This window comes from Zootoca vivipara, chromosome 1 (assembly GCF_965207765.1).
Source record: "Zootoca vivipara chromosome 1, rZooViv2.hap1.1, whole genome shotgun sequence".
Lineage (NCBI taxonomy): Eukaryota > Metazoa > Chordata > Lepidosauria > Squamata > Lacertidae > Zootoca > Zootoca vivipara.
In genome coordinates this window covers 73,724,180-73,750,185 of record NC_142582.1, presented here as the reverse complement: position 1 = coordinate 73,750,185, position 26,006 = coordinate 73,724,180, and the positions used below count along the sequence as shown (strand labels likewise).

General features: G+C 42.6%; 1 protein-coding gene across 2 annotated transcripts; it reads right to left on the bottom strand.

Annotated features, from left to right (window-relative positions):
* Positions 1-386: 386 nt before the first annotated feature.
* SLC5A12 (solute carrier family 5 member 12) lies at positions 387-25,639 on the bottom strand. 2 transcript variants are annotated; one of them, XM_035117619.3, is made up of 15 exons: positions 25,141-25,639; positions 23,098-23,163; positions 18,979-19,030; positions 18,258-18,325; positions 16,509-16,663; positions 15,520-15,660; positions 14,893-15,022; positions 13,553-13,641; positions 12,272-12,384; positions 9,458-9,525; positions 8,006-8,092; positions 5,792-5,967; positions 4,763-4,866; positions 2,860-2,990; positions 387-1,024 (listed from the first exon to the last, which is right to left on the bottom strand). In XM_035117619.3, the coding sequence occupies exons 1-15, from the start codon at positions 25,495-25,497 to the stop codon at positions 860-862; spliced, it is 1,902 nt and encodes a 633-aa protein (XP_034973510.3). In that variant the 5' UTR covers positions 25,498-25,639; the 3' UTR covers positions 387-859. The 2 variants fall into 2 exon arrangements, with proteins under 2 accessions (XP_034973510.3, XP_034973519.3); XM_035117628.3 differs by having other exon boundaries at positions 727-1,024; positions 4,763-4,818.
* Between the last annotated feature and the right edge of the window lie 367 nt (positions 25,640-26,006).

Sequence of the window (26,006 nt, the reverse complement as noted above, 5' to 3'; positions counted from 1 at the left end):
TCTGGGCACAGACCTAGTATGCACTGCTGCCCTTCCTAATCCTGTTGGTTCCTCCCTCTCCGCATCAGAGACCTGCCAGTCTGGGGCCTAACAATGGGCCAGAAATATAGAACCATTGTTTCATGTATGGCAGGGCAAATCAGTGTGAAAGGGGACATTTCAAAATTTCCCTGCAGAGCTTTGCCACTGCTTTTAGTATTCTCAGTAAAACCTGTCACAGCATTACTGAGCATTCACACAAATGGGTACATAGAATAATCAGGCCACCCCTTTCCCCCTAAAACAAACAATGTTGCCAAAGAGGTCAGTCGTTGAAGATCTTTTCACAGCTTCTCTGATCAGCCACAATGGGAAAATCCATAATGAATTTTAAATCACACCAAATTCTTCAAGTACTTTATTAGGCAACCTATGGTACTCCAGAGGAAAAACTCTACAATGACACTGCTGTTTGGACAGGAAGTATGCATCTGTAACATAGTTCATATTTTAGAATTCCATGTTAGGACCAATGGAAGATGAATACCCAAGTTGCACTGGCGAAAAATACAAGGGAATTAAAATAAAAATAAAAACTTTTTAGAGCGTTAACTGCACGTTCCATTCTTCCTGAAAAACACACACATATATGTCTTTCCATCTTTTCTCTCGCCACATTCACCACCACTGAGTCTTAGAAAGAATTTCCGTGTTATAAAATGACTTCTGAAAATAAAAATAAATGCAGCTTCTAACCCTCTACTAAATAATAATTAAATGCCTCCTCGGCTACTTGTAGTGCCACTGATTTGTTTTCCTAAAGTTTGGACAATTCCATGCCATTCCTATGGTTAGCAGGATGATCTTTTTCCTGTACATCCTAAAAGTAAGATTCCGTCTCTATGCTTGTATTAGTGTAGGATTTTTCACTTGGGTTGTAACCAGGTAAGTGACTCAGCATTTCTTTATTGAATCCATTCGCAAGGGCATCCTTTGCTTCTGCCTTCTTTCCAAGACCTTTATGCAGATCGTCTTCTGATCCCTCCTGAGAAATAATGTAAAAAGAAGAAGGAAGGAAGGAAGGAAGGACAGTTAAGTCAAGAAGTGGATTAGTTTCCATTCCTCTGAGTATACAAGACATACCAGAACTTTAGGTTTGCACATTTATAGTGGATTATTAGAAGCTAAATAGCTCAGTTGGTAGAGTCTGAGACTCTTACTCTCCGGGTCATGGGCTTCCCCATGTTGGGCAAAAAGATTCCTGCACTTCATGGTCCCTTCCAACCCTACAATTCTATGATTCTATAGCACTCTAGAACAACAAATCCACTTAAAACACACATGAGTGTGTGTGTGTGTGTGTGTGTGGTTTGGAAAGTGATGGGGAAATGCTCTGTGATGAACAAATGATGAATGGAAAACACATAAATACCCCGCAAACAAATCAGGACAAATGCAGGATGAATGGTCATTGTTATACACACACACACACACACACACACACACACCATAAACAAATCAGAATGAATAAACAGGTCATCTGGAGGAATCCTTATACATACAAAAAGGTCATAAACTGTAAGACAAGGATTGGGAAGCTCTATGGAAGCTGAGAGGGATGCGAGTGAAACCTGGGAGGGTGGGCTGATGCTAGTGAGTTCCTTTTCTGGCATATAAACGAACTGATTGCATTAGGTTTTGTATAGAACTACACATATAAGAACCACAAAGAAATATTTGGGATAAAGCTTTTCTAGATATGGAGAGTTTTGTATAAGCATGGCTTGTGCCAAAAGTATTTTTTTTAGCCGGGGGGGGGGGATTACATTCACCAACACCTATTTCTAGAAATATAGTTAAAGTTACATGCCTGAAATATTGTATCAATATTGTATATTCCATGATGATCATATGGATTAGCAATTGCAATTTACAAAAAATGAAATAAAATCAAAGAGCTGCTTGGCTTTTTTTAATTATATGTTATTTTAAGTGTTTTATGAGTAACAGATGGTGTAAATGTACAGTGGTACCTCTACTTACGAATTTAATGCGTTCCAAACGCACATTCGTAAGTAGAAAAAATGTGTAAGTCAAATCCCATAGGAATGCATTGGGAGAAAAAAATCGTAAGTCGAAGCAACCCTATCTAAAAATTCATAAGTAGAAAAAAAATCCTATCTAAACCGCATCCAAGATGGCGGACGGAGCTCCATTCGTAAGTAGAGTTATTCGTAAGTAGAGGTACCACTGTATGCTTGTATATTTATCAGACTATACAGAGCTTTTTTCTAGAAAAAAAAGTGGCGGAAATCAGTTCTGATGAGTTCTGGCTGAAAAAAAAGCCCTCATCCTATACTGGTTGGAAAACTGATGTTGCTGTCCAACAGAATTATAGAACATTATGTCCTTTCCTGTTAACTCTGGAACTATGGGAGTGTTTGAAAATTGTGTCTTCCATGGGCAACCAAAGTGCATTAAATACTCAACTGCTACTGGGGGGTTACTCTAATGGTGTTTGTTTCAGCAGCAACCAGCTGACAACGCAATCCTCAATCTGGTATCCCTTCAGAAACCTGCCTCTTAGATATTTCCGTTCAGAAGAGTAGCATACTGGAGCAGTGCCATATTGCCAAGATATGTGCATTTCAATTAGCGCTGGCTCCAGGATGATTGTGATAACCAACCCACTGTACATGTTTCCCATGATGGTGAATGCGTTTGCTATACAGGTGACTGGAAAAAGATAAGTTCTGTTATCAGGTTTGGAAGCACATATTATGATAATGCACTCAGCCTAAATGGGCTTGTGGGTTTAATGGAGTCCAGAGGCCAGCAATTGCAGGAAATGTGGGGAGGTTTATAAGGAAAGAGTCTCACGTGGAGTGCTTTGCTGTCATCGTGGTCCACGCCACACCAGCACAAGTGTTTACATTTATGAGACCAGAAGCAAAACAGGTTGCAGACAGGGCGAATTAAGAGTGGCTTGATATCTTCTCCTTTATTTGGACCTTGGCAGAAGAAAACAAGAGTCAAGCATCTATCAAAACACTGTTGTTGTTTTTGCATAACAATATTCTATGCAAAACATTGACAATGCAAAACAAAATGTAGATCTATTCTTATAACCACACAGACTAGTCTAGTACAAAATGAATAGAGTCCACGTTCCCCCAGTCAACTAGGAATTTGGATTGGGGTGGGGTTGTGGGGTGGTTTTTTTTGTAATGAACCTTATTTATAGAATTTTTATTCTGCCCTTAAACCTGAAGGTTCCTCTGCTGCTACATAATAATCCATTAAAACACAGAGATCAATACAAATGTGCTTATCAACTTGTCAGTTTCAACTGCCTCTTTTAGCTTGATCAGCCGTTCTTTGATAATTGGAATTATTGCTGATTTCCAGAAAAAGGCTAACAGAATTCTAGAGAAAAGCTGAGATCCTTATCCCCAAGCTGCGCCCATGGGACTTTGCAGAGCTGCCACCACATCCGCAGCCTGGCAGCCATGGCGGAAGGATGGGCAGGATGTTTGCTTTCAGCAGCATCACCAATGACATTGTGTACCTGGCCGCCATTTTGCATTTGTCATATCTTGGACCTAGTGCTATTTTAGCACACTATTTGGGTAGGTGGGTGAGTAGAGGAATGGTGGCCATTCCCCCCCCCCCAACACACACACACAAAAATGGTGGAGAATATTCAGATAAAATTCTGCAAAGTCGTCCTCATTTTCTAGGAGAACAATAAAATAAAAAATGTCAAAAAATTCTCACAAGAAAATGAGTTATGAGAAACTGAAGCTCAGACTGAAAGATGAATCAGCCTTGAGAACATAAAGGCTGACCATTAGGTCCAGTCGCGGACGACTCTGGGGTTGCGGCACTTATCTCGCTTTACTGGCCAAGGGAGCCGGCGTACAGCTTCTGGGTCATGTGGCCAGCATGACTAAGCTGCTTCTGGCGAAACAGAGCAGTGCATGGAAACGCCGTTTACCTTCCCGCCAAAGCAGTACCTATTTATCTACCGACCTTCTGATCATCCGACCTTCTGATCAGCAAGCCCTAGGCTCTGTGGTTTAACCCACAGCGCCACCCGCGTCCCACTTGAGAACATACAGCTCACTTAAATGCAAATCAGTAATCCTGTGCACTTCAAAGTACACTCTCGTACCTACGGGACCGCTTCTTCTGGTATGCCTCATGGGAGGACCTTACAGTCTGTTAACAACACCTTGAAGATCCCGGGCCCCAGGGAAATGAAACTGGTCTCAACTAGAGCCAGGGCCTTTTCAGCCATGGCCCCGGCCTGGTGGAACGCTCCTCCACAAGAGACCAGTCCCTGCGGGATTTAACATCTTTCTGTAGGGCCTGCAAGATGGAGCTGTTCTGCCAGGCCTTCAGGCAGGGTGCAGCTTGACTTACTTTCCTTTGTATCAAACAAGCCCGAAGGAGCCCCCCCCCCACCTGCTCACAGGTCCTTGTATGATCAGGGGAAACAGTTGGTCCTGGCAATTATTAACCACTCTCAAGTCCACCCTGATAATTGCCACCTACCCAGATTTTAACTTGTCTGAATTAATTTTAAGATGCATTTTAATTAATTGATGTCTGTTTTTATTCTTATTGTGTTGTTTTTATGATGTAAACCGCCCAGCCTCGGCCAGGGAGGGCAGGATACAAATAAAAATTAATATTATTATTATTAAGGAAAAGCTAGTATCAATTGTGTAGAATAAAACAATGTCAGAGTCCGGACCACAAAAACCAGTAAAGCACCGACCTGTAACCGAACTGATCAGAAGCCCCGCAGCTATACATCCAAGACACCCAACAGCACTGTAGTAAAGATAGGAGAGAGAATACCACGTGTCTGCCAGGTGTGGCCTAGGATGATAAATTTGAGGTACAGTCAATATATATGACCACTTTGAGCAAGAATTGGTTAATTTATCTTCCAATTCCCAGCTCCAGAGAAGAATGACCACCATTGTGCAACACCCACATACAAAGACTCAGTAGAAGCCCATGTTTTGCAGAAGTACTGTATGGACAATCATTATGGGTCAAAAAAAACCCCAAAACAACCCACCATAATTCATGGGGTGGGAGGTGGGGAGATGATCCAAATAGCCCCATAAAAACTCGATGGCATTTTGTAAATGTCCCCAGTGCTGCTCATTGAAATAAATTGAGAAATCCAGGATTTTATCTTAGAATTTTAAAGTGTCAGGCATAGCTCTAGTGGCTTTAGCCCAAACGTAGCAGAGTTTTCCTGCACAGAAGCTAGTTGAGGTGAAAATGACTAGTCGGCTAGACGCAGAATAACTATTTACAGGATTTATTAAAAGAAAATAAAACCAGCAGAATTTCTGCATACAAAGCAAAGCAAAATAAATCCTCTCTCTCTCTCTCTCTCTCTCCAACCATACGCAGCACTCCTACTCCTAACACCCAACAAGAAACAACTGTGCTAGCATTCCTAGATAACAGAGTTCAGTGCTGGTCGTTAACCAATCAGAGAGAGTAGTTTCCAGGTCAGACAGACCTTGGCTTTCTGCCAAGAGTAAATTGACACTGCCTTGAGTTAATTGTGTGAAGCAAGAATCTGTAAGTTTCCCATGAGAACCAATTAACAGAAACTGAACATTTTAAGATAGCTGGGGATTGAGCCCAATAAAGTAGAAGCAAAGGAAAGAGTTTCCCTTTCTAAATAAACTATTCTGTAGCCAACCACATTTGCTTAGAAACTCCTGCTAATCACAATTGTCTACATATTGTAGCTTGGAAGGAGAGCAGTTTAGAATCTTACCTGATGGGAGATGAAGTAGGAAACATAGTGGGTACAGTCTCTGTATTATTGACAATGCACTCAGCTGTGGAAAGGTATAATGGAAGGGCCTTTGCAGCTGGAGCAGGGTACACAAAAGCTCCAAAGCCAACCCAAAATGCCAAGGTGATTCCAGTAAGGAGACCTCCCAAAGCACCCTTAAATCACAAAAGAAAATTAGACATTCACAGTATTTTGGAGAGTCACAGGGTAAAGTGCTTGCCAGCATTGCCAGCTGGAAAAGGGGCTGCTCATCTCTGGAACACATTTACAGTGACATCTCCATATCACAGTGGGAAATAGTCAAAATCCTAAGCCCTCCATGGGTCACGGATGATATCAATTAACCCAACTTCAAAGGAAAGAATTGGGAGTACCCTCTAATTGCACTCCTGGTTCTTTCCTTTTTCCTTTGCAGTTCAGCTTGAACTTGGGCTGGGCTGCAAAAGAAAATGCCAGTCCAAAGTGGGGCATGCAATCCTATACTTTTACCAGGAATTGACTGCCTTGGAAGCTCACAATCAGGAACTTACAAACAGTTCCTGCAGGCCTTACTGTCAGCACAGATGAACAGATAAGTGCTGCCAGCAGGGGCATCTCAGCCATAGAGGCTAGTGATGCGGGGAACCACGGCGCCAAGTTCTGGAGGGCGCTGGAGGGCACCACAGAAGAGACAGAGGCTGGACATGGCGCCTCCCCGCATCAGCTTGCCGCCCTCACCCACCTTCGCCATGCCGAGCGGCGCCCAGAGCCTCCATCCCGTCGAAGTGCTGCCCACCTGGAGGGCTGCTTCTTGCCTTTCCCATCTCCCCCTCGGTGAAGGGGCCCACAGGGCATGGCGGCAGGAGCTGCCAAAGCGCCAAGGCCCAGTATGGTGCGCGTGCTTCGCCAACCCCTTGAAGCGTGTGAGGGCTGCCAGGAGGCGGCCGGCCGCCGAGGGCGAGCCCCAGAGCCTCCACCTCTTCCCCGCTGTAAAAAGGTGAAACGGGGGGCGGCGGAGGGATCTTTGGATGGGGGGGCACCGGGGGGATCTTTGAACCATGGTGCCGGGTGGCCCTTGCTGCCAGCAAGCCCTGCTTGGGCAGGGATTGGCTGCACTAGGGAGTTCCTGTCTGGGAAAGCAGGAGTTGCTATCAATGTCAATCAGCTGATCAGCAATAACAGCAAGCCCTGCTTTCAAAGAAGTGGGATTGCATTTCAAGGCTCCCTATTGTTCCTTTTCTGCAGTGGTGGCATAACTTGGCCCTCCAGCTGTTTTGGAACTACAATTCCCGTCATTCCTGACCACTGGTCCTGTTAGCTAGGGATGATGGGAGTTGTAGTCCCAAAACAGCTGGAGGACCACCACTGCTTTACCTACCCCACATGGGACACAGGTTGGTGTGGCATGGGTAATACAGCCAGATTAGGTCCCCAACCAGTGCTAATATGAGCCACAGACTGGATGGTCCCCCATGGCTAACATATAGGATGTACTACAACCCTTAACCATACAGAATTACCCCTCTCAGTGGTCTGCTTGGTTAAATGATGTGGTTTTTTTTTGGGGGGGGGACTAAATGAGAACCAGGTTATTATATGTTTTTCGTATGCAGTGCAATGCAGTTTGCTAGGTTTTGCACCAGCACTAAAACCAGTAATAACAGCAGGCCAATCAGTCAGTGTTATTCAGAAACCAGCTGCACCAGGCTTTTCCTTTCCTTCCTCTCCAGCAACATCCGCTCCACCAGGATGCAGCAGAGTATTAATAAGGAAGCAGCTCTTCTGCAAACCCAGCTCCATCTGGCTGCTCCTTCCATCATCTATCACCCAGCAGCAAGCATTCCGTCAGGTTGCAGCACAGAGAGAAATGGAAAGGAGTGCCACAGAGAGAGCAACTCTTGGCTCCTCCTCACCTTCATCTGATTCTAATCCAGCTGGTCGCTGTAAGAACTTTGAGACCAAGATCTAATGCCTAAACTTGCCTCTTCTTTTCCTGTCTCTTCCCTCTCAATCCCTTTTCTATTTTGTGTTTTATGTCTTTTAGATTGCCAACCTGAGGGCACCAACCACCTCGTGACTCACTGCTGTAAGATGCCCTGGGAGAGTTTTCACTGAAGAGTGCAGTAAAAATTGCTTTAATTGGTTGATTGATTGGCAAGAACAAATACTGTAAGTGAAATGAGCTGTCTTGAAAATGTGATTCTTATTACTTACTTTCCAGTTGGTACAGGGGGAAATGATCCCTAGTGTAAATAATCCCAGCATAGGTCCCCCGCACATCCCATGAATGCTAAGTGAAGCCTGTTGAAAGGAAACACGGGAGATGCTTTAGAAAGCTATTGATTGTCATCAAGTGTCTCTGCAGCATCCTTCTATGATGGCTCTTTCAATTTCTTATCTCAGAAAACATGCCTTTTTCTATTTCTTCTTTGTGTACCATTTCTTGACAGAGTAACATAAATATATGAATCTGTTTTCAAGTTTAAAGAAAGGAGTTCTTATATTTCCTCCACAAATAGTAAGGTATGGAAGGGGAATGGCAGCGCATTCCATCCTTAACTAAATAGGTGCCCCTAATGTATTCTTGATATAAGAATCAGTGTGGATGGATGGAAGAGGAGTGGGTGTGGCTTTGGCCCCACCCACTACTCCTGCAGCCCCAAGAGAGAATGCGGCCTTTGTGCTGAAAGATGCTCTCCACCTGTGGCTCTCCAGATGTTGTAGAACTACAACTCCCATCATCCCTAACTATTGACTTTGCTGGTTGAAGCTGATGGGAGTTGAAGCCCAGCAATATCTGTGAGCCACAGGCCAGCCACCATTGATCTAAAACAAAGGAAGCATGATTTCTCCCTTCCCTTCATATGTAACAGTTGATCAATAGATCAAAATTTAATAAATAGCATGCAATGATTTAATCAATCAATTATATCATTAAGCAACTAATATTTCCTTAATTGGCTAGCAGTTTTGATAGCATGTTCCTCAAGACCAGGCATCCCCAAACTGCAGTTTGGGGATGTTTTGGCCTACAACTCCCATGATCCCTAGCTAACAGGACCGGTGGTCAGGGAAGATGGGAATTGTAGTCCAAAACATCTGGAGGGCTGAAGTTTGGGGATGCCTGCTCAAGACCCATACACATGCCTGAAAGTATGTAAAAATAATCTTTCTGGATTTCCCCTGTGCATTGAGGAGGCCCTGTGATGAACATGAAGGAGAGCACTCCTCATGATATAACTTGCAATGCCAACAGTTTGCTTGTTCAAGGGCAGACGCTACAAGTTGAAACAATACTGGAAAATCCAACCCGTTGTTACACACGAGGGTTCCTGGACTGGGTATTTGCTCATATCTCCAAGGATCCCATTTTGTTTCAACATATTCAGACTAAGAAAAAGACTGGATCTTAGTTTTGACCAAATAGAAGAGTGATATTTCATCCTGCTTATCCACAAGGAAAAGAAATAATGCAGCTAAGAACATGGGCAGGGGTTCCTAGTAGCAGCAGACCCCTTTGGGGTGGAGCTCCCTGGTCTCTCTTATGGCCAGACAAACTTTGTGTACTAAAGGTGCTGGATTGCCACTTCTCATGGGAGAGAACACAAACTCCTGATGCATGCAGGGGCTCCAGTTCATACCAACCATCTTAAAATATGTAGTTACCTGCACAACAGGACCCATGAACGATGCTGCTACAGCCATGGAAGTACATAGCACTCCAAATACTATGCCTGAAAAAGAGTTGCCCACCATCATCAGCTACAGCCTCAAACATTCAGATGTACTCTTGTGAGATTTTTAACCCATGAAAGATCTCCATGATTCTGAACCTGTGTTCTGAAATCTGATATATGCACAATTGGGGGGTCTATTCATTCTATTACTCTGCTTACCGGTGTCAGTACTAAAGGATGCCCTTTGCTTGGAATTCTCTTCCAGACAAGTCATCTATGACATTTTTAGAACATGGGGAATAAAAACCTTCGAATTTCAACTATTCATAGTTGGAAGCCAGCACAGTTAATTCTGCAGCTTAATTCTGAGTGTGTATAAATGTTTCTATCCTCATCTTTATAGAAAAAGGAAATCTGTATTCTTCTTAAAGCTTTAACATCTCACAGTGTCAATAACATCTGTATGGAAAGCCGACACTTAATATGAACAAAACCACATCCTATCAAATTCAGGGACCGTTGAGTAGCAGTTTGACTGTGTGACAGATTTTTCAAGGTCTGAATTTCAGCTCAGCACACTGCAGTGCTGAAAACTGCTGTGCATGATACCTCAATAGATCAAGGATGGGCCCTCTAGAATCTAGATGCTGCTGGGCAATAACTTCCACCATCCTTGACCATTAGCCAGGCTGTCTGGAGCTGATGAAAACATGGCTCTGGCAACACCTAGTGGGTCCCAGTCAGATGAAATAGATGAAGGTAGCTCTCAGCTACTTATAGAACCTAAACAGATCATTACTTTGTATAACTCAGGACCATCTATTCCTACTTAACAATGCCTCTCCAATATCTACCCCAGGGTACAGTTGGAAATATTTTTAATTGGGCATGATAGGGATAGAAACCCAGACCTTCTAAATACAAAGGGTGAGCTATGCCATCAAGTTGTGGTTCCTTTTATCTGACACCATGTAGCAGTGGAGCACAAATCATTAAATGTACCATGGGATAAAAAGTTCAGCCATCTTATTAGCTTACTCTTATGTTGCACTGGCATCAGGCCAGACATTTATTGATTTATTTTTTTAATTCGGTCTATTGGGTTTGCTTCTCTGCTTGTTTCAAAAGGTCGGCCAGTGGGCAATTAAGTCATGTGTAAATTAATTAATTTTTGCAAATGAGGAATGGGTCCCCCCTCCCCCGGTCAAGAATATAAGAGCATAAGAAGAGCCTGCTGGATCAGGTACAAGACCCACCTAGTCCAGCATCCTGTTCTCACAGTAACCAACCAGGTGCCTCTAGGAAAGCTGCAGTCAGGATTTGAGCACAAGAGCACTCTCACTTCCTGTGGTTTCCAGCAACTGGTATTTAAAAGCATTGCTGCCTCCAACTGTGGAAGCATAACCATCATGGCTAGTACCCATTGATAGCTCTCTTCTCCATGAATTTGTCTAATCCTCTTCTAAAGTCATCTAGGTTGGTAACCATACTTTCATCCTGTGGGAGCAAGTGCCATAGTTTATGCACTGTGCAAAGTAGTACTTTTTTTTATCTGCCCCTGAGAATTTTTCTATCTGCCCCTGAGAATTCCACTTCATGGGATGTTCTTGATTTGTAGTGTTTTCTCCATCCACTTTCCACATGCCATGCATAATTTTATAAACTTCTATCAATGTCGCTTCTTATTCACCTTTCTTCTCACCAGGGTTTCCCAAACATGGGTCTCCAGCTGTTTGGGGACTACAGTTCCCACAATCCCTGACCACTAGTCCTGCTAGCTAGGGATGATGGGAGCTGTAGTCCAAAAACAGCTGAATACCCAATTTTGGGAAGGCCTGCTCTAAGCTAAAAGGTCCCAAACACTGCAGCTTTTCTTCATAGAAGAATGCCTCCATCTCCAAGATCATTTTGGTTGCCCTTTTTTGAACCTTTGCCAACTCTACAATATCACTTTTGAGGTGAGGTGAAGAGAACTGTGCACAGTATTCCAAATGTGGTCACACCATGGATTTGTATAATGGCATTATGATATTGTCAGTTTTATTTTCAATTCTTTTCCTCATGGCCTCTAGCATGGAATTGGCCTTCTTTGCAGCTGTCGACCACTGGGTCAACATCTTCACTGAGCTATCTACTATAACCCCAAGGTCTGTTTCCTGGTCCGTCAGTCAAGTTGGTCTGTGTAAACAATACTGAGCTAGATGGGCCAATGGTCTGACTTGGTATGCTATGTTCTTAACACTTCACTCCAAAATAATAATAAAAAATAGTTGCATGGTTACTGGTACAACAACTTCTCAGGGAATATTACTCCAAAACCATTATCAATAAAAACCAACTCAAGGACAATAGAGGTTAAATGGCCAAATATCCATTAAGTGATGACATCATACTATCAATGGGCTGTAAACCCCATTCCAGTATCAGACATCATGCAATAACAATAATGTGAGATGGAAAGTGGGAACTTGTTTATTGGCCCTCTCCCACTGATGCTCCACTCCTGCCTTCCATGCATTGGGGAGAAGGTCTGCAGAGGGGAGTCTGTTCTGTGCCCATATGCTCCCTAGCACTTAATGCCTGAACAGGGCTATAATATACAAGGAAACTGGTCAGACAGGCAAATTAACAGTCACCTTAATGGTAATATTAAGGAGTTCAAAAAGAATGCAAGATTTGTAATATATTGGAATCATGCAAATGACCTGTTGATTTTAATAGGAAGAGAGCTTTGCCCAATAGACCTTGTGGCATATTTGTGGCCTTACAGTTCAGAAGAATCAAATCCATTTACTGTACCTACATAAGCCTTTGCTGACCCAAGTGCTCGCACGTTCAGATAGGTTTGGTAAGCAGTGCTTGACAAAATCTTCAAATGTGACCGTTGCCAGAGCATTTATACTTGCAGCCACAGTGCTGTGAAAGTGAAAACACACATTGTGAGGACTTTGGCTGCATCACAGCCACAAAAGAACATAAGGAGAGCCTGCGGGATCAGGCCAATGGCCTCTCCAGTCCAACATCCTGTTTTCACAGTGGCCAATCAGATGCCTATGTGAAGCCTGAAAGCAGAACCTGAGCACAACAGCACTCTTCCCACTTGGGATTCTGCCATTCAGAGGCACACTGCCTCAGACAATGAACATATAACAGAGATATTGTGGTTAGTAGCCACCAATGGCTTCGTTGAATTTCTCTAACCCTCTTTCAAAGCCATCCAAGTTGATGTCCATCACTACTTCCTGTGGGAGCAAATTTAGTTACAGGTCCCAGAGTGGGTTGCACTGCTATGTAGTGTGCTGGTTTGGATATTAACAACCCTGAGTGCTGATTCACACAACTCTGAAAACTAGGAATGTCTGTGTGAGAGGAGAACTTAATATGCAGGTTGCGATTTTACATCACCTCTGCTTAAAAGCCTTTTTAGTGGTATGATAAGATGAATGAAACAGAATGAGGAGCACCAACACAATCACTTCACCATGATTCCCCTCCCCCCCACACACCTAAAAATAAAAAAAAATATCAATTTAGAGGGCACCAGGTTAACTGCTCCAATCTACCCCCATCTCTCCTGCCAGCCTATTCAGGCAGGTGCTTTTTGTCTCCAGCGCTTGTCTGATTTTTTTACTCTTCACAAACACCTGACTGATACAGTATCTTCCACCAGAATTAGACAGGGAAGTAAGAGTGACATATTTTTCCATTACCAGCTTAACTTTTGTGTGTGCTCATCTATGTTTTCTGACACTGGAGGTTCTTTTAACATGAAAATCACTGTTTGATAGGTTGGTACATAAGAGATCATATTGTGGTTTTCTATAGGATGAGAAAAAATATGTGGAAATCTGCTTGCCAGAGCACATGACAAGCTCTGTGCTGGATTGCATACGGAAAGACAAAGCACTGCAGCATTTCATTGCAGGGACGGAGTTGGCAGAGTGAGAGAAATGATGCGGCAGATTCAAGAGCAGCAGCCCCACCAACACTAAACCCCTGTGCGATGCTCTGCTTGGTTTGCCTCCATTAAAACTGAGCACAGCATACAAAATGTGAGTAGAGGCAACCCAGTTAAAACACAGACCTTAATGTTCCACTGAAGGCACATGCAACAAATAATCCTGGTAGTCCAGGGGTTGTGGAAAAGATGATCATAACAAAATACGGCATTAGCTGGATGGCAGAAAAGAAAGGAAGGAAGGTTAGGAAAGTTTATTCACTCCTCTGTTGCACAAAAAGCTGTTCTGTGGGGACCCTACAGAGCAGAGTCTATCAATGTTGATTGTTATTTAATGGTTGTGCCCCCCCCCAATGTTTATAGTGGTTCTTGTTTTTATCTGTATTATCATTATTTATTAAATTTCTATAACACCCTTCATCTGAAGATCACAGGGTGGTTTGCCATATAAAATATTATGTGAGGTGAGGTAATGCTTAACCAATCTGAAATATCTTTTCAATGAGGCAATATAACCTGGTACAAAACAGTTGATGTACAAATAACAGCGAAAGACAATAAACTTGAGGGAATTATTAAGAGGGTGCAGCCCACCTTGGTTTTTCTTTCAAGGAAATTTCTAAGATGCAGCTCCTACTGAAGAACTAATAAGAAGGGAAGCTTATTTTTCCAGACTAATCTCTGTGTTTAGGTAGTACTGAAGCCACTTTGAACCCCACCGGGGGAAAGGCAGGGTATAAATTTATATTTCAAAAAATATGAGGGGAATGCATGCAAGGGAGGAGGAGAAAGTTCCACTGAACAAGTGTACATCCCTGAGCTAATGGAATAAGTGCATTGGATACCACCATTTGAATTGACTCCCTGACTTATAATGTACCCAACTGGAAGTCTGTACTAGGAAAGAGGGGACTAAGAGGAGATATGATAGCCATCTTCAAATATCTTAAGGATAAAAACCACATGGAAGATGGGGCAAGCTTGTTTTCTCCTGCTCCAGGGGGTAGGACACAGACCAATGGATTCAAGTTTCAATAAAGGAGATTCCAGCTAAACATCAGAAAGAACTTTCTGACAGTAAGAGCAATTCAACAGTGGAACAGACTCTCTAAGTAGGTTGTAGACTCTCCTTCCTTGGATATTTGAAGCAGAGGGAGCATTGCAGGGGGTTGGACTAGTTGATTCTCGGGGTCCCTTCCAACTCTGCAATTCCATAATTCTATGATTCTGTCCCATTTTCGGCATCGCCTCTCCTAAGAGCCTTCCTGGCGTGATGTGTATCTGCCCTCATTTGGCGAGAGTACCACCAAGCCTGACCCTCTAGTAACATTTAGAAGTGCAGTTTTAGAAGTGCAGCAAAGGGTGAATTTCAGTAAGGGAAACAACAAGATTCAGATGTGTATTCTCGGATACCTCCAATATTAAAAATGTCCCATTGCATTTACGTATCTGATTGGTTGCTGTACCTGATCAGGTGCTGAAATAAAACCAGCCGTCCAAGGATCACAGGTCTGGAAATGGGAATACATCACCAATCCTGAAAGGACTGCACATGTCAGGATGACCCACAGCCCCAGTAAATTTAGATACAGTGCACTGAAGAGAGAAAAAGAGAAAGGGGTTATATGCCTTTAAAAAATAAGTCATTCCTGTTTGCTACTTTTAGAAAAAGTGTTTAAAAACTATGAGTGGCCCTTTTTCAAAGATTGTGGCAGTCATATTGGCTGTATGTACATGAATGGTGTACACTGGTAATTCATAGAAAATATATCAATTCCAATCTGGTTTCTAACCCAATTTGGGGACAGAAAGAGCTTCCTAGGAAATGGGTCACAGTGAGTGGTTTTGGGAGACTTCTGTTCTATCCCATGGCCTTTAGACTATGGGATCTCTCAAGGTGCCATTCTGTTAACAACAATAAAGATCCCTTGGCCATTTTGTACAGTAAATAAGATGAGTGCGCCCCCTCCACCCTCATGTTTTCCTTAAAATTCACAGAAAGAGTTGTACATGCTTCCCCGCATAAATGGGCAGCTGCCTGTATGTCTCTTTAGTTATGCTCCAGTTTGGAACCAAACTTAATGACTACTTACGCCTTGGCATGCTTTTCGGTTTTGCAGGAAATGCATCTTTGCATTGTGGACTGATTGACTCCATAGATTCCTAACCAGGTAAATGTCCCTCCTATGGCAATTGTCCAAAAGGTATGTCTTCTCAGGGGATCGACATCAAAGCTACATAAATGAGACACAATGATGATAACTCATTTAGCCTCCACACCTTAAGTTAGTTTAGGATGCTGCAATCCTGGAGAGAGTTTGACTACTTAGATCCCTTTTACTTAAACTGGGTTGAAAAAGCATCCTATATCTAGGAATACAGCAGCGAGGTCTCTGTAAATCCACATACACAATCCCTTCCTTTATTATTATTATTTGAGGGAGGGGCTTCAAATATGAATTGACTCAACATTTAAACAACATTTTCCTAGCTATAATACCTCAAATTATTAATGGGAAAGAAATACACATCTCCACAATGAAAAATACAATGAGCTGGATCCTGACTTAAGGCAGTATCCAGTTATCATGTCTCAGGAATGTAAGGATTTCTGCTTGTGAAATGGGATTCCCCCCTACTTCTCTCTGTGCACCCTGTGCTCTCAACAAAATTCCTCGGGGGGGGGGGAGTTGGGGAGCGCTCCCAGGACACATTGGGGGGGAGAAGGGAAAGTCTTGTTATGCAAGTGGAAATCCTTGTGCTGAAGTTTTAATAATTTAAATATGAGTTTTAGTGTAGCTGCCCCTGTTCTATGGACCAACATTCCTTTCAAGATATGACAGAACCACACTATCTGCAGTTTCCAGAAATGATTGAATGCCATCAGTTTATTATTTTTATTTTCTGTGCCACTTTTAACTTTTTAAAGCTGTTTTTATTATCCAAGGTATTCCACAACACTCCTCAGTACCTTTCAGTATCCATTCTGCCCATTGCTGGCCACTTTTAACAATACGGTTATTGACAAAGGAACAAAAACGTCCATAGATCCAAGTACTGTATGAGAACCAATTCTGCTTACTCAAATATAGTGAGGCGTGAGCCATTCTTGGCATCTTCCCAAATGTTTGTAAGGCCCCCATTCTTAATAGTTCCTTGAACCAATACTGTTACGAACCCAATCACCATAACGATCAGTTGAAAGGCATCTGTCCAGACAACTGCTTTTAATCCGCCCTAAGACAAAGAGAGAAAGAGAATATATGTAATTTGTGTTTATTACAGGAAGAAGCCCAAAGTTCAGATCTTAGCAAGATCTTGTCATGTTGAAAACCGATTTAGTGCAGAAACAGAGAGGGGAAAGAGAGGGAGGAAAGAATGCAATTAGTGCGGTACTGAACTGTGTGGCAATAGCCCTCCTTCCCCTGAATAAAGACTCATGACACAGGGATTAAGATTTAATTGGGTGGTTAAGGCCACAACTTTATTAATTATGCATGTTGAGCGGAATTGGCTTAGGCGTTGGAACCTAACAGACTATATCCGACTCCAACCCGTGTGTTGAAGTCTGTGAGAAGTTAACCACCACAAAGGAGCCCCGCGACGTAGATCTACTAGAGCTCTTCCTGTGGCCACCGAAGGGGCGTGCCTTATGGCCCAGGCAACTCCAGGCTCAGGACCAAGCCTCGCCCCCGGAATCCTTTAACGGAATTACTTCTCCAAATTTGGGCAGCTGATGACGTAACCTGCCCCTCCTCCATCTAATTGTTATGCAAGAGGGACGAAAGAGGGAGCTTTTCCCGCCTGCAGAGCGCTTTAGAGTTGGTGGCCCCACCCCGACCGACCTCATTGGCTGGTCGGGGGGTGACGCAGGTGGGAACCTACCATTGCGTAGGGGCTGAGCTTGCAGCCCCTACACGATGGTACAGTCAGGCAGCCCACAACCCCACCTCCGTCGCAGGCGCGGAAGTGGCTTTATCAAGAGGCTCTGCTATTTGCTGAAAAAGTTACCATTTCAGGAAGGTTTAAAAATGTGTCTTTATGATTTTCACACCTTTTCATAACATCCTGTTCAGATAGTCAACTCAGGACTCACATGTTCGTCTATTCAGAAATAAGTCCTATTTTCTTCCATTGGACTTACTCCAAGGTAAGGGATCTAGAGAATTGCTACTTATGTGCAACTGCGTAAGACAGGGGTGCATAACCTGTGGTCTGCTAGACGTTTTTGAGGTGCAATTCCCACCATCCTTGGCCATGCCATCTATGGCTGAAGGAGTCCAAGAACATCTGAAAGGCCACTCATGTCCTCTTCCCCCAACATAAGGGTATAAGAAAGAATCGCCTCCTTTGTATCAGCAACAGCACAATCTTATTCCTATTGACTCAGAAAGATCTCCCACTGTGTTCAGTGAAGCTTAATCCCAGGAAATTGTGGTTGGGATTCCATCCTCCAATTATGGCGGAATGTGTATAACTCAATAATAACAATAGCAGTCATTTTATTATTTGTGCCCCGCCCATCTGATTGGGTGGCTTCCAGCCACTCTGGGCAGCTTCCAACATATATAAAACATTGTCTTCCCTACACAGGGATTGTAGGCTATATTGAAAATTATCACTTGTTTATCTGAACCAAAAAACTTCGTCCTTGCCCTGATAATTTCACGGAGTATTTTGAAACAAATTTTGATGAGAAATTAAAAGTTCTCCTTTACTGAGCACAAAAGCATAGGATCATTTTTTTCCCTCACTAACATAAATATGAATCCAAATTATAAAATCCTTATTTCATAAGCTTTTTGAGTTGAACTGTATGCCAAGTACATACCAGGGTACAGTAGAAGGTGCAAACAATTCCTGTTGCAAATACTGAGCCCCAAAGATTAAATCCAGTCACTGCAAAACCAAAGGAAATAAAATTAGGCAGGGTTCACCTAGGGACACGATGAAATCTAAAATGTATTATTTCTAGCAGGATAAAGAAAGACACAGCTTTTATTTATCTGTTTCCATTACCTCCTTTTACATCCTTGATAACAGAAATTCAATTTTATTGTTTCTCTGAATGATGCATACTATTTGCAGAGAATTCCTTACTCTGGTGAACAGACCAAATCTGGTTTAGAAGCTAAATGATGGAGTGTCAGACAGCCTAAGTCTATAGCCTTTCGAGGGACATCAGTTTGTACTTGTTCACATTACACATGACATTAAGACAGAAGAGTGCAAAGAGAGAAAGTATCAAAGTACATGACATGGTGTTAGATCATTATGCTAAACCGGGACCTTTGCCAAGACCTCGAGTAGCACGTTCAGTGCACATCTCCTCCGGTTACTTTTTAGCAAAAGGAAAACCTAGCAAATAAATAACACGATCCTGATGCTGCATAGAAAGGGGGGGGGGGAGACAAGGGACTGAGAGATGCCAATGGGAAGGTAACAGGAGAAGACATAGATCTTTTCAGTGCATTTGGTGTTCACATTTCTGCTTTACAGTTCTTGCATTGTGACAATTGGCAAAGCTCTGGCCTGCTGGCCTGGACACTCACCTTGATTGAGAGCCAGGGCTGGAGCATAGACGACCACTCCAGTGTAAAGAATCTGAAAAGGATCAGAAAGAATATGGAAAGGGCAAACTGGAATCTTGGCAAAAGCAAGTTCTAAATAGACAACTGTCCATAGAAAAGAGCAAAGACTAATAGATAAGCAAAACAAAGGGCACAGGGATTCTTCGCTGCACCAGATTCTGTGGTTCTGTTCATATAAATATATTCACTTCGGCCAGCACTGATGCACACGCACAAAGGGGAGCATGTATTCATGTATGCATGCGAATACAGAGATATGTTATTTAACACAACTTCTCTCACTCACTCTTTTTTTATCATCTCGGTTCATCACATTCCCCAAATTTATATGACTATATCCAGTTGAGTTGCTTGCAGTGCCAGTGATCTAAATCTCCTTCCACCTGAGCAAATGGCTATTCTGCTTATAGCAATGAATATTTACAACAGTCTGGACTGCAGTGTTGAGCAGTGTCATATGAGGCCCCAGGAGTTTGAGGTTCAAAATCCCCTTCAACTCTGAAACTCATCTGGGCCAGTGACCCATCATCACTCAGTCTAGCCCACTTCCATAAAGTTGCTCTGAGGGTAAAAGGTGAGAGAGGACCGTGCACGCTGAGCTCCTTGCAAGAAAGGTAGGATCAAAAATTAAGTAAATATTTATCATAATAACACTTAAAAGGATTCAGAAGGATTTGGAACAAAAGGTATTGTGGCTCCTTAAGGACTATGGTAACTAAGGCTGCATCCCTAGCCCCACTTACTTGGGAGTAAGGCCCATTGAATTCAATGGACTTACTTCTGAGTAGACATAGTTAGGCTTGCACTTCAGTTGACCACATCAGGGTGGTTTATACATATACAATTATTAAAACTATAAAACACAATAACCCATTAAAACCAGCATTGAATGCAGACCAAGGCAACAACAGAAAGCAGTCCCTCATTACAAATGGACAACACTGATCAACTGTCCTCGACTGCCTTTCATAGCTGTCAACTTTCCCCCTTTTTAAGGGAAATTCCCTTATTCCAAATAGGATTCCTCACGAGAAAGGGGAAAAGTTGACAGCTATGCTGCCTTTGTGGAGAGAGATGTCTTCAGCTAGGGTCAAAAACCACACCATGTAGATGCCAGCCATTTTTTCTGATGTGAGAGAGTCCCATAATCAGAATGCCAATTTGGGAAACTTTTGGCCATTACTCATAGCTGCCAAGTTATCCCTTATTTTAAGGGATTTTCCCTTATGCTGAATAGGCTTCCTCGCGAGAAAAGGGAAAACTTGGCAGCTATGCCATTACTGCTGGCAACATTCATTGCATTCTGCTTTTAACTTAAACTTTCAGTCTTTAAAGAAACATACCTAGGCAAAAAAAACCACATTTCATTTTGTAGTATCAGTGATATGAAACAGTATAAAATGCATTCAGATGGGGTGAGGGAAGTGAAGCCCTCACTTGACCTTCCAACATCTGCTGCTTACTGGACAGGAGAGGGGGGAGCGACAAGGTGGCAGGCAGATCATCATGGTTCAAGCACACCAGTGGATCAAATCCTGTCAATTCATTTCCACTGCACAGACCTCTCTACCATCTTGCCCCCCTCCTTTCTGGAAAACAGCAAATTCACTATCAGAGCAAATTTGGTGCTTCTGCCAATGCATCTGCACAGCAGCAACCTCCTTGCCACCTCACCCTTTCCCCCTGTTAAGAAGCTGCAACTCAGCTATCAAGTGAGTTCCGTTATCCCACTGCGCCATCTGCTACTGATTAAATTATACAAATATCCAGCATAAGTGTTGTTCAGACAATACTCATTGAAATCAGTGGACTTAAGTTAGTCTAGTCCGCATTGAGTATCACCCATAGTGTCACACCAAGTAAGTTAGCACCTTACTCTGAACTGGATTTGACAGTTCTGTAGAATTCTCTGATCACCTAAGCGTTTTGTAAGGTGAGCAGTTCATCTAAGTGTCAATGCATTACTGGTGCTATCTAGTTGCATGGAATTCATTTGGAGGATGGAATCGTGTTGGGAAACAAGAGAGTTCCCTGAATAGACATCTATATCTGGTTATCCACTAAGTAAAGTCAATTAAGGTGTTAAGGTGCTACACTCAATATGCCAGCAAGTTTGGAAAACTCAGCAGTGGCCAGAGGATTGGAGAAGATCAGCCTACATCCCAATCCCAAATAAGGGCAGTGGAATGCTCCAACTACCGCACAATTGCCCTCATTTCACACTCTAGCAAGGTTATGCTTAAAATTCTACAAGGCAGGCTTAAGCAGTATGTGGACTGAGAACTCCCAGAAGTGCAAGCTGGATTTCGAAGGGGCAGAGGAACCAGAGACCAAAGAGCAAAATGCGCTGGATTATGGAGAAAGCTAGAGAGTTCCATAAAAACATTTATTTCTGCTTCATTGACCACGCAAAAGCATTTGACTGTGTCGACCACAGCAAACTATGGCAAGTCCTTAAAGAAATGGGAGTGCCTGATCAGCTCATCTCTCTCCTGAGAAATCTCTATGTGGGACAAGAAGCTACAGTTAGAACTGGATATGGAATAACTGATTGGTTCAAAATTGGGAAAGGAGTACGACAAGGCTGTATATTGTCTCCCTGCTTATTTAACTTATATGCAGAATTCATCATGCGAAAGGCTGGACTGGATGAATCCCAAGCTGGAGTTAAGATTGCCAGAAGAAATATCAACAAGCTCAAATATGCTGATGACACAACCTTGAAGGCAGAAAATGAGGAGGAATTAAAGAACCTTTTAATGAGGGTGAAAGAGGAGAGCGCAAAATATGGTCTGAAGCTCAACATCAACAAAATGTTGATGGCAGATACTCCTGGCAAATCAGCCCTGGGTTCACTGGAAGGACAGATCCTGAAGCTGAGGCTCCAATACTTTGACCACCTCATGAGAAGAGAAGACTCCCTGGAAAATACCCTGATGTTGGGAAAGATGGAGGGCCCAAGGAGAAGGGGACGACAGAGGACAAGATGGTTGGACAATGTTCTTGATGCCACCAACATGAGTCTGACCAAACTGCGGGACCAAACATTCAGTGCCTGGCATGCTCTGGTCCATGGGGTCATGAAGAGTCGGACACGACTAAATGACTAAACAACAACAAAAAGTCAATTAAACTTTACACTTGCTTTGCAAACTACCTTAGACATCCACAATTTGATACTGTCAATTTCTGACCCATATGATTTGTGAAGATTACTCGTGGATTCCTTCCAGGAAGTGGCTATTATTGCAATGTTAAAGAACATTCTTAGAAGCTGCTACGCAATTCTAAGGAGAAAAGGAAAGGATGTTCTCTTTATAGCACACAATGTGCAAATAATGCCAGATGTTCCCTGCTGTGCCATACTATTTCTCCTCAGGATGAATCTTAAAGCAAATAAAAAGTCATTAGTCTGTCAGGCTCCTGGCATGAGCTTGCATGAAGCACGGTCTGCTTTTGGACATGAGTGTAGTCTTTGACAACAGTGGAATATTCCACATTCTGGGCAGAAACAAAATACACTGTGTCCCTGAAGAAGGAGCCAGTGGTTCTTCCCTGGCTTGAGGCAGGAAGTTCACTGTTCCTTTGCTCCTGACATGCAGCTGGAAAGCTAATGCATCTAAAATACTTTGAGCACCCCAAAGGTGCTATACATAAATGAAGTAGGATGATCTTGTTGATCAGTTCCCATCAGTTGATTCCAGTAGGCCTACTCTCTGATTGAGAAAGAGCAAATCTTCTTGCTGTATGCAGAATTCCATGGCAACCCAAGGACAAGGAAGAGTTAGACTCAAATGATGCTTTCCACTAAAAAGAAAACCATTAAACCCCCAGAGAAATAATGTTGCAGACATGATCATTTCCAAATAGTAACCTAGGGTCCAGAATTGCAAGAACTTCCCATCCTCATCTAAGATAGAGACACTCTCCATGCACATGTGAACATTCTCGGTCACATCCTGTGTCAGCTGTTCCAAAAATGGGAAGTTGTGCAAAAAAGAGCCACACATACTGGATCACCTCCACACTATTTAGAAACCTTGACATATGCCACCCATTGAAATGTAAAACATGTCTTACCGTTTGCAATATGTAAATCATGGTTGCAGCCATGCGAACGGGCTTGTTAAACCTTAACTCCAAGTACTGTGAGAAATGATGAATAGAGTAAATGCAGCTTATGTATTAAATCATATTTGATATTACTCAATAAACAAAATCATATATGAAACAGTACACATATATAAAACAGTGTAATGCATATTTCAATTATGCCAAAGTGTGTCCATTAATCTGAATGGATGTGGACTTCTTTTTTAAAAAAATAATAATAATCTAATGGTGTCTTAATGATTTATTGTCCAAATCAACACAACCAAAGTAGATGTGATATGGGATATGCATGATTAACAGCCCCACATACCAGCTTTAAAGATCAGGAAGACAATGTTTGTTTAACCTATTATTTGTTTTCTTTCTCCAATCTAAATTCCACAAGAGAGAGAGAATGCATTGCATTGTAGAATTAAAAAAAGACAGGTATCAATGTTGTATGTGCCTTTTATCACATAAGAACATGGGGAAAGAGAGGCTTTTCTCCCTCTCTTTCTATTAGAACGTGACGTGGGACAGGCGAAAGAAAGCACTTCTTGGCAGAGCATAGTTAAGTTATGGAATTGGCTCCCACAAGATGTCATACTGGCCACCACTTTAGACAGCTTTAGAAGTTGATTGCACCAACATCAGAGACAGCACGCTTCTTAATGCATTGCTGGAAACCACAAGAGGAGAGAGGGCTGTTCTTCTCAGGTTCTGCTGGTGAGCTTCCCATTGGCTTCTGGTTGGCACTTTGAGAACAGGATGCTAGACTAGGTTGGTCTTCAGCCTCATCCAATAGGACTTTACTTATGTTCCTTTGGGTATTCCACATCACATCTAGTTTGGCATTATAGCAATTCTGTACATACATATTTAAACTGTCTTTACCCCATGGGCAGCCCATTCTATTGCACCGCCTGAGGCAAAACAGGTAGCTTCCGCCCCCCTCCCTAAAGTCTTGCTTATCATGGGTTGTGCATGAGATATTGCCGGAACCTGGGAGCCACCACTGCAGTCCCTTCTTCTTGCTTCTCTTGTGGCAGGCAGATGGGTGCTGCCTGCAGTGGTGCCCAAGAAGTGAGGAGAAGTGCCATGTCTCCTCACTTTTCCAGCAGCAGCAACAGGGGCAGGCAGAGCACTGTGGTGACACTGCCTGAGGCGGCTGCCTTAGTCTACCTCAGCCAGCCTTGCTACTCCCTATATCAAGGATTTGATACTACATATCCATATTTAAGTATGGATAGAAGCTGTCAGCTGTATCACAACACTCAGCTGCAGAACTTGTACACTTTGTAGATCTATCTATCTCTTTATTCCAAACAACTGAACCTATATAATGTTCAAAGTACAGGAAGTATCAAAAATAGCTGTTCTGAAAGAGAATCATTATTGATCGGGTATCCAGGCAAGGCCTATTTGTGAACATTTTTTAATTTTTAAAAAATCTTGCTAATAACCATATCTCATTCTTTCCAGGTTTATAAAACCGTTTCTTTAACATGACATATCTTAAGATATTCATTCACTGAAGGATATTCCTTATTCTTTCATTATGCTGTTTTATAGATTCTCAAAGCCCATAAAAAAACAAAACCCCTAATATCCTATCAATAAAAAAGGGTTTTCCATCAGAACTAGAAGCCTATTTAAAGTTATCTAAAGCATGGACCTATTTATTGTCATTACTGATTTTGGCATACCGCATTAATCTAGACCAGCCACTGCCAATCTGATACCCTCCTGACAACTCCCACCAACCCCAGATAGCATGGCCAGTGGTCCGTGATAATGAATGTTGGAATCCAGCTACATCTGGAGGGTAGCAGATTGGAGGCAGCTGGTGTAGACAGTACGTTTATGGGAGAGACAGGTTGACATCCTCCATGCTGAACTTGGCAGGCAATGCAATTTAGGATTAGAATGTTTAAAGAATCAGTATCAATGTTGTCACAATGCCTTAAGATTTCCAAATATAATGTCAAGATCTGCATTCTGACAGAAACAACATTTGTGGAAAGTGCTTACCTCATAAGTGCTTGTGATGCCGGATCTGTAGAACACAGGTAGGAAAAGTTCTGAAGTGCAAATGATGACAAACATATATGCGAGGAAGAAGAGAATGAAGGAAGCTCCATGCCGATACACCTCGGCTGGCGTTCCCAGCACAGTCACTGCTGACATGAAACTAGCAGTGAGTGACAGAGCGACTGGTCCACAAGTCATCTGCCTGCCACCGACTAAGAAGTCATTGGAAGTGGCTTTCTTCCTCTCTGTGATTGCAAAAAAGACTCCTATGCCAGAAGAAACCAGAAAGAGTGCTGCAAAGACCACATAATCCCAGGCGACAAAATTGTTGACCTTCGGGGGGATGAAGGTAGCCATGGTGCTAATGCGTGGAGCTCTAGTCAAATTGATTTGTCCCTTTGTTCATTTAGAGACTGAGCCTCCAAACGAGAAGAGAAATACAATTTCCATAATTTGATGGTTTTATATTCTTAAATTCAAGAGTACAATCCAGGCTGCAGCAGAAACTTCAGATTTGGTTCACTCGAGAGTCGCAGGGATTTAGTGTACAGACAGGATTAAAGGGACTAACTGCTACTTTCCATGTAATTATTACCTGTCTCGTCAAAGAAGTGTTCAAAGCTCTGTGAAATAACGGTTTGAAAGGATTCACACCCTTTTTATCTGACAAGCTTTTTTTATTTCGGGTTAAACATTACTCGAACAGACTGACTAACATCCAGATTGGTCAGCATTTCACGTAATAAATTAGGCGGCCATCAAACAGTATGTAGAAATTGCTCTATGTGAGCGTTGTAAGCTTTGTGACAATGTGAGAGCACTCATTGAGTTTAAGACATGCAGATATCTGAATCTGGATTTGAGAG

What these genes read in the sequence shown, in the direction of transcription:
- SLC5A12 (XM_035117619.3), bottom strand. Translation starts at nt 25,497, where the DNA reads ATGGCTACCTTCATCCCCCCGAAGGTCAACAATTTTGTCGCCTGGGAT. An exon ending in TCACGCCTCACTATATTTGA is followed by an intron (nt 15,661 to 16,508) that starts GTAAGCAGAATT and finishes TCATTTATGTAG; the next exon opens with CTTTGATGTCGATCCCCTGA. An exon ending in TTGGGTCAGCAAAGGCTTAT is followed by an intron (nt 9,526 to 12,271) that starts GTAGGTACAGTA and finishes ACTCTTTTTCAG; the next exon opens with GCATAGTATTTGGAGTGCTA.